This window comes from Cibotium barometz, chromosome 19 (assembly GCF_041138505.1).
Source record: "Cibotium barometz isolate CiBa-2024 chromosome 19, ASM4113850v1, whole genome shotgun sequence".
In the NCBI taxonomy this organism is placed as follows: Eukaryota; Viridiplantae; Streptophyta; class Polypodiopsida; order Cyatheales; family Cibotiaceae; genus Cibotium; species Cibotium barometz.
The window spans coordinates 32,433,951-32,442,172 of NC_141064.1; the positions used below are offsets into that span (position 1 = coordinate 32,433,951).

Genomic DNA, 8,222 nt, shown 5'->3' on the forward strand with positions numbered 1-8,222 from the left:
TTTTTTCCCATTTATTCGAGGCACGACCACTGACCTAGTCTTCTAAAATAGAATTACCCAAGGACTTATTTACCTAGTGTAGTACAATTGATTAGATTTGTTGGAAAGCTACCCGGCTAATCAAGTCCACTCGTCCATAGGATGGTGCTGTCATGGTAATCCACCCTCCCACTTTCCACCCAATTCACTCGTCATTTTTATTTTCTAATTAATCCTACTAAGCTGTGTAACATATATAGACAAGTTATCAATTAAGGATCTTACACAGTGTTCATTAAAACAACCACTTAACTTAAAACAATGATCCAACAATACTAGAAAACAAAGGATTTTTTTTTATTTTTTTATTTTTACAGAGGTTCAAATCCAACTCTTCCCTTGGGAGTTCCTTATGGAGAAAATAGCCAAGTTAGCTAACATGTTTATTCCATGTTTTATTCCGCCGATAATCTAGACTTCGATCTTCTAGTCTCTATAAACTAGGTAATCCCTATGGAACCATACACCTCGTCGTTGGTAGCCAATGAAAACCGGCCTGTCGTCGCTCTCTCAAGCTCCATAGCTTAATCCTCTCGCTCTTCAGAGGGATGTCTACACGCTAAGGTGGGCTTATTTACCGCATTAGCTTGGGCCTACAGAACCAAGCAACATTCATAACTCTCGCCAAACCAGCGAGTTTCAACTTTCCAATGGTTGGTAAGAGACATACCTTGGGCCGCCGACTCCGGACCTTGCTAACGTCGCCACGCGACTACACAAGCACAAAAACGAGATTAGTATTAAGACGGAGAGAAGATGTACTTGTACTTTAATTTAAGAAGCAAAATAGCAATACAATTATTTAACCTAATCCCATGAGATATGAGAACCCACATTATCATTTCGAGAAAGTAACAGTTCTACAAGAAATTTGATATTTTCAAAATAAGGAAAAAAAATAACGTTCTTTATCTTTCTTATTTTAAGCTAACCTGGTCATTTCCTCCATAAGGGACTCTCAAGAGGAGTTGAAACTGCGTTTGGAGCATTCCCTCGTGTTGTCATGCACGCTTCACGTGGTAACATTTTGGTGTCTTTGAAGAGGAGTCGTATTGTCCACTCTCTCGTAGCTCATGCAATCTTGAACTCAATGCCCCACACAAATTGCAATTGGAGTCCGTTTGCTCACTTTATGAGCAAACGGACTCACCCGTGAAAACCATCTCTTAGAGCAAAAGTGTGCTCACATAAGTCTCTTTATATAGAGAGAGGCAAAAAGTAGAGTGTCCTTAAGCTGAGAGCAAGACTAGCTGTTGGAAACAAGACCAAAGGAGGGGAGGAGAAGGGTTCTCCCTTAGTCTATTTACACGAGGGGGAAGAGCAGTGTAGAACACCCCCTTCACAAAACAAGAGGACTGGCTATAAAAGCTTGGCTAGAGAGAGCTTGGCTGGCTGGACAGAGCTTGGCTGCAAAGAGTTGTCGAGGAGAGCCTACATGCACAGAGACGGCTATTGGCCATAGAGAAAGTACTGGGGGGGTTTTATATAGGATCTTGTACGGGCACGAGTAAGGAGAGAGCAAAGAAATATGGAAAGGACGATGTAAGTGAGTACATTGACAGGTGGTTGCATGGACCTATAGAAAGAGTGGCACCTGTCTCGACGGGCCAAAGATAGAGTACGCATGTATCTTCTAGGACAACGGTCGCATGGGTGTCCACGTGGCGGCCAGGGAGGAACTTACATTAAGGCGGCCAGTCTTCAGTCCGTATGCAACCGTTGGTATAGACGCCCAAGTATATGTACAATCCAAGGAGGCATCTTTTCGAGATAGAGACCTCTTTTTTAGGACATCACCCTCAATGTGTATTGAGACGTCCGATGACTGCCAAATTTTTTTTCAATGACATCATCCGAGATGTTTTCCTAGTCGCAAGAGCGCAATGTGTTCGTCAATCAAACACCCAAACAGGCATTTATTAAGATCAAAATTTTACTCTAATTTAACTAAAAATGTATGTAAAAGCTTATTCCAGCGTCCTTTTTGAGTGCTGTAAAGTTCTATGCTAGGATAAAATCGCACGCAAATTTCAAATTTGAACTTAGAATTTTAAGATTCCAAGTGAAAATAGCTCAATTATTAAAATGATAATTTTTACACTATAAAAAGACCATAATTTCATCTATTAAATGGACATAAATTATTATTAAAGATGGGCATGTTACAAATCAGAGCATGAAGGTAAGTCCAAATGTAAGGAAGTGATAAAACACCATTAGCAACAACGAACAAAGTTCCTGTAGAGAAGAGCTTCTGAACTGTCAAAATAAAATCCTACTAGTCTACAATGTGCAAGCCTAGATGTGCCTTAGTATTAACAAGAAAACGGTCACCAACAAAGCAAATTTGATGATAAACATTTCAAAAACTACACAAGGGTCAAACATTTAAGAAATCCATCAAACCTGATTGATTAAAGCTATGATAACCAGAGGCTTCTGTGCAAGGTGCTTCCACCATGTTTTCATCATGTCAAGTAGATGAATCATCCAGGTAATGTTGGAGTTGGGCTTCAAAATAATACTTTGACTGTCCACTCTAATGGAGTGATCACTACCGCATCAAAGTGCCTTTTCCCTTCAGCTAAGCATTGGGTAATAGACCCTTGTTCTTGGATAAAATAAATCCACGATCTGGTCTCCTGTTAGGGAACTGCCCAGTGAGAAAGTATGACATCATGCCCAAAATAAGATGATTGAATTATAATGTGGGTTGGGGATTAAATATCATCCACCAGAAAGGAAATTTAGGGGAATAAGATAAGAGGATTATCACCTTGATCTCTGTAAAGTAATCGGACTTGTTACTTTGCTAGTGATGTGCTTATGCACTGAAGGTGCCCTAGTGCCATATAGCTTCATTGATCCAATCACAAAGTCTTTGTGCCATATAGCTTCATTGATCCAATCATAAAGTCTTTGTGCCGAAAAGGAACCCATACTTGATGCTGACACACTCATTGTTGGGAACAAATGAGATGAACATAAAACAAATTTGTACAAGGAGCCAGTCATTTATCACACGAAGACTAGCAGAAGTGTAGCAAATTATGGTTTCCAAAGACCAACACCAGCCCATCATATAATTTGGCTTACCACCTCTGGGTTCCTCCATTTTCTACTTCCTTGTATAACTAATCCATGTGTGCCTCTGCCTGTAAAACAAGCCCTGATAAAAGCATGGTTTTGAGGATGCCTGCTGCAGCTCTCAGTTGGACCGACGCAAAAGACTAAGAAAACAGCTGCCCAAAGAAAGCATTTCACTACATGTCCACGCACTCCTGGCGATAATGAGAAGTAGTCCCCATGTCTCTGGTCTAAAGTCACAATGTACAGAGCAAAACAGCATTCTTGTTGAGTGAACCTCAATCCAAAGACTTCTTTCATATCGAAGAAAAGCCATCCTAATGCCTTGGAAGGTGAGTAGCAGGCAATGACTGTTGTCCGTAAAATCTGACTCCAGGTGGTTGCAGAGCTGAGTAAGTGCCAGGGTTTGTATTGTGAGGGTTCATGACCGTTTGAGGGGTACCCACCATAAGGTGGCCTTGCATGGGGGGTGGTGGTGGAGAAGACGGAAGTACTCCTGTGTATCCAAATGCTTGCATGCTTATAGTTGCAGATTTTCCCATGTACTGAGACCGCGGTGGAAGTGGGGGCGGGGGGGGATAATGGTGTTGAGCTTGCTGAGACAAAGAAGCATGCAACTGCACAGAACCAGAATAAGGTTGCAAACCGGTGCTCTGCAATTGAAGGGGAGGTGGAAGCTGTTGGACATAAGCCAGGCTACCTTCTGTACTTAGAATATGATCCCTTTGTCCATCCACCCGTCGCCTCTTATCAGGAAAGAAGGTGCCTGAGGATGCTTCTGTTGTTGCAATCAGAGTCCTTATGTTGGAAGCTTCTTCAGCCACCATTGACGACAGCACAGACCTCAACACCTGTGCTGAGGATGACGAAGCCGCAAGCTTGGCTGCAACTTCAGCTGCAGCAGAGCTAGCTACCCTCACAGGTTTCTTGGATTCGTCCATCACAGAGGCTGCGCCCCCTGTGGCAGCAAGAGGTGGCCACTGGTACTTATCCCCTGTGGCAAGGCTTGAGGCAGAATCTCTGTTACCATCTGCTTCACTTTCTCTGGATGCAAGCTGAACTATTTCCCCAATGCCGGAGCTGCTGCTGGACAGAAGCTGCTGACGCAAAACGCCAGAATGTTCAGCCTGAGCTTGTGCAGTCTGCATAGCACAGATCAAGACACCCGCAAAGCATGGAACTCAACTGGCAAGCTCATGAAAACAAGGACTTCTAAAGATTTAACTTTGCACTTTGGACAAAGCATGAAAAGAGACCTTTACCTGAAGTTGGGTTCGAATCAGCTCTAGCTTGCTCTCCTGGAAAAACACAGGCATCCAGTGGAAATACCCTCTTGCCATAAAAATGGAGTACACATCATGGGATTTGCAAAATGAGTGAAGAATGGAATTACCTGTTCTCGCAATGCTTCCTTCAAGTGAGAAACAAGAGCTGCTCTTGCTAACTCACTTATCTCTAACTGCTCAATACAGTGAGAGAGGATATTTTGCTGCTCCTGTAGCTCTTCTGCAAGGGTGGTTATGTCCTCCAACTCACCTGCCAAAACAAACCCACAACTGACACATTTACAAACTTTGCATGTATATGCGTGTCTACATATATAAATGTACATACATAGTATGCATGCAGGTACATACAGTGTATAGTAAACCTAAAAAACCAAATACTCACGAGAACTTCGAAGAGTATTCGCTTCCTTTTCCAAGCCTTCAATGCGGCTAACCGCAGCATTGCATCTACCCAATGTTGCATCCTCATCAGATGCAACATCATGCACAGATCGATACGCCGAAGTCAATTTTTCCTGAATACCACCAGCTGGAACTTTCTGTAATCCCTCCCCCGCCCCCAAAAAATAAAAATGTATATATAATAAAATGATAAGAGGCATTAATAAAAACATACATGTATAGCATGCATGCATGCAATATACATACATGCAATTTAATTTCTAAGAGGCATTGATAAAGCATGCATGCAAAATACACGTCATTAAAAAAAAAAGCAGAGAAATCCTAAATGTTTTCAAAGTGAATCACTTCCACATGTGTGGTTGCCATTGATGTTTCTCTTACGATTTTGATGGTGTGGTTTGATTTGACACGACGTTCTGATAAATCCGCTGGTGGGTCGTTCCCAAGTAGTTCCTCTCTCAAAGTTCTGGCTCTTGATCCAAAAACCTTCCTTTCATCCCATATATCCACCTGCCCAGACAGACATCAATAATAAGGCCCTGACCTCAAGCATGTGCGTGAAGCCAAACCTTTTTCCAGTAACTTACCAACCGTAACACAACATTGTGTGCCTGGTTGTCACCCTTCTCGATCACATTCTTTAAGGCTCCGGGGAGTATTTTCCAGAACTCTGTGACGAACTCTGCCCCCCGACGCCTGCTATTTTGTAGAATGTCATTGGCGAGGTACAGAAAGGGCACACGCTGCTCCTTTGGCAGCTCTCGAAGCTGCTTGTCCCAAGTCTCCACAACCAGCTGTGCTTTCTTGCGATGGAAAATGCACCAATGAGACAGCGCTGGATAGAGAGAAACCTTGTCATTGAAATACACACACAGATACTATGCCCTGACTGATTGAGCGCATTAATCCAAACATCATACATTTGTACTTACATACACACATGAATGCATGCATGCACACGCGCATGCACACACACACACACACACACACATATAACTGCAACAGCCATTTGAGTTGAAGTTCTGAAGCTGAGTGGAGATATGCTGTTAAAGGTCAAAAGCATCAAACCAAATATCAAACGTACCTACCCACCTAGCTCCCTACCTACATGCATACATACATAAGTGCATAACTTGGCTTTATGTTACAGATGACAAGACAACAAGGGATATGCCATGACAAATCGAATTAAACAATGTAAGATGCATTCATTGCTTGCTTTATGCCAAGATGTCAAGCCTCATACTTTAAATACAACAGCCAGAAATTAACTTGAGACAATCTGACACTTAGTATCTAGTGAGATAATGAGAACCCAAAAAGAAATGGTTTTGAAAAATGTAAGAGAGTACTTTCTATACTCTGTTGTGAGTTGTTCAGCTTTTTCAGCTTTTCAGCTAGAATCTGGTCATTGAATGCACTGTTCATCCCTTCTAGATAAGGCTGATCCTCAAAAAAAAGAATCAAACTACGACATCACTACCTGCATAAATAAGTTTAATCATTAGAAAGCTTTATTTGTAAAAATAACATGGATATATAAAAATACACATACATATATACATCTATACGGCCCTATGGAAGACGAATACATACAAACATAGCAACGCATACACAGTAGCCTTACAGATGTAAGCTGAATGCATATATACATCCTTTTAACATAGAAACGTACATGGACAAATACACCTTTGCATTCGTATTTGCTACTATGCATATGGCCTTACGGATGTAAGGTGAATGCATACAAACATCAACCAACATACACAGATAGTTTTAACATACATACATAAGTCCTTTTGATATGCACTCATATGTCTCATGATAGCATACACCTTTTGATATGCACTCATACAAACACACATCCATCTAGCACGTATGCATACATTCACAGAAATTGTATAGGCATACATGTACATCATACCTCCGGCGCATTCATACAAACATGCAGCCTTCTGGCATATATGCATACATTCTCGCATCTCAAACCTTGATTGATATACATACATATGGCCTTACAATCTGCATATTTGCACACACATATATAGACTTCTAGGATGTATGCAGACGTTCTTACAACTGGTAAAAGGTAGTGTCTCTTGGCACAAATGTACATATACAGGATCCCTTCATAAATAAAGAAAATTGAAAGAGTGTGCACATACCTAACATCGTCTACATCAGGCACGATGAAAGCAAGGAACAGGAGATCAAAAACCAATATGAACTGCGTTCTGATTTTGATAGATGGGCAGAATCATCCAAATCCGTTAATCACAATTAAGACGACCCTTAATCTTATATGAGAAAGAAAGCATGGGTCTTGACTGTCGCACAGAAACTTACAGTAGAATTTTGGGGTTTCATGGATGGGCTCCTCTTTCTGGGGTGAAGATGATTGGCGTAATAGGGGGATTTTATTGCAGAGGTTTTGCTTCCTGTCACACTTCACTGATCATTAGCTTTTTCCCTTGTTGTAACCTAGGACAGTTCATTACCCGCATAATAAATAACCTCGCACGCTTCCCCCACTGGGCCCATTTATACACCGCCCCACACAGGTTCGTATTGCTCGTAGTTTGCTTTTTTTTCAACTGACATTTAAAAATCCCAGTTAAAACTTAGCACAAAAAATATACATTTTAGCTATAACTCACTTTTAGTTATAAAAATTATACATTTTAGTTATAAATCACTTTTGCGCTTATCTTTATCTTGATTGGTTGGAAAGAAATATTGTGCGCGTGAGCGCGCACACACACTGTTGTCATCCAACTAAGCACATCTCATGCAAATTACAATCGCGTGTGCACGTATGTGTGTGGTATGAGTGCATGTCATGTGCACACGTGTGTCATCCAAGTCACACATTCCACACAAATGTACAACCAAGGGTCATTGAAACTCACACATTCCACCACACAAATGTACAACCAAGGGTCATTGAAACTCACACATTCCACACAAATGTACAACCAAGGGTCATTGAAACTCACACATTCCACACAAATGTACAACCAAGGGTCATTGAAAGTCAAGGTGTCATATACAAGCATGGCAACCCATGTACCCTGGCTGATGGCATCCAAAGCATGGGAAGCACTTGTGAAACCTTTATCACCATTGCAATCCAAAGCATGCATTATGGCCCCACTTACTTTCCCCCAATCTAGGTTGGGGTGCTTAGTGATATGAATTTCCAACCTCTTATTAAGGCTTAAGCACGTAGGCTAAAGACATGTTGACACTCAAAATAAGTAACATATAGAATCGCTTTGCCTTTATTTTCATGCCATGCACTCCAAAATGGTGATTTTTTTTTTACTTAGCTTTATCCACCTCCCCTTGCCCTGTTGAAGTGGCCTCTATCTAGAGATTCCGACCCTGTAGAAAGTCTTCACC

General features: G+C 41.4%; 1 protein-coding gene across 9 annotated transcripts; it reads right to left on the reverse strand.

Moving 5' to 3' along the window:
* Positions 1-319: 319 nt before the first annotated feature.
* On the reverse strand, positions 320-7,432 carry LOC147628470 (uncharacterized). Of its 9 annotated transcripts, XR_015268113.1 has the most exons (12): positions 7,167-7,295; positions 6,986-7,054; positions 6,173-6,303; positions 5,408-5,655; positions 5,202-5,330; positions 4,798-4,954; positions 4,520-4,662; positions 4,389-4,424; positions 2,816-4,268; positions 2,446-2,681; positions 710-751; positions 320-632 (listed from the first exon to the last, which is right to left on the reverse strand). XR_015268113.1 is itself a non-coding variant. In XM_086813618.1 (8 exons), exons 2-8 carry the CDS (start codon positions 6,246-6,248, stop codon positions 3,444-3,446), a joined length of 1,614 nt encoding a protein of 537 aa, XP_086669744.1. In that variant the 5' UTR covers positions 6,249-6,299; positions 7,167-7,432; the 3' UTR covers positions 2,372-3,443. The 9 variants fall into 9 exon arrangements, 3 of the variants coding, with proteins under 3 accessions (XP_086669744.1, XP_086669742.1, XP_086669745.1); XR_015268114.1 differs by lacking the exon at positions 6,986-7,054 and having other exon boundaries at positions 6,173-6,299; positions 7,167-7,432; XR_015268111.1 differs by lacking the exon at positions 6,986-7,054 and having other exon boundaries at positions 7,167-7,337.
* Between the last annotated feature and the right edge of the window lie 790 nt (positions 7,433-8,222).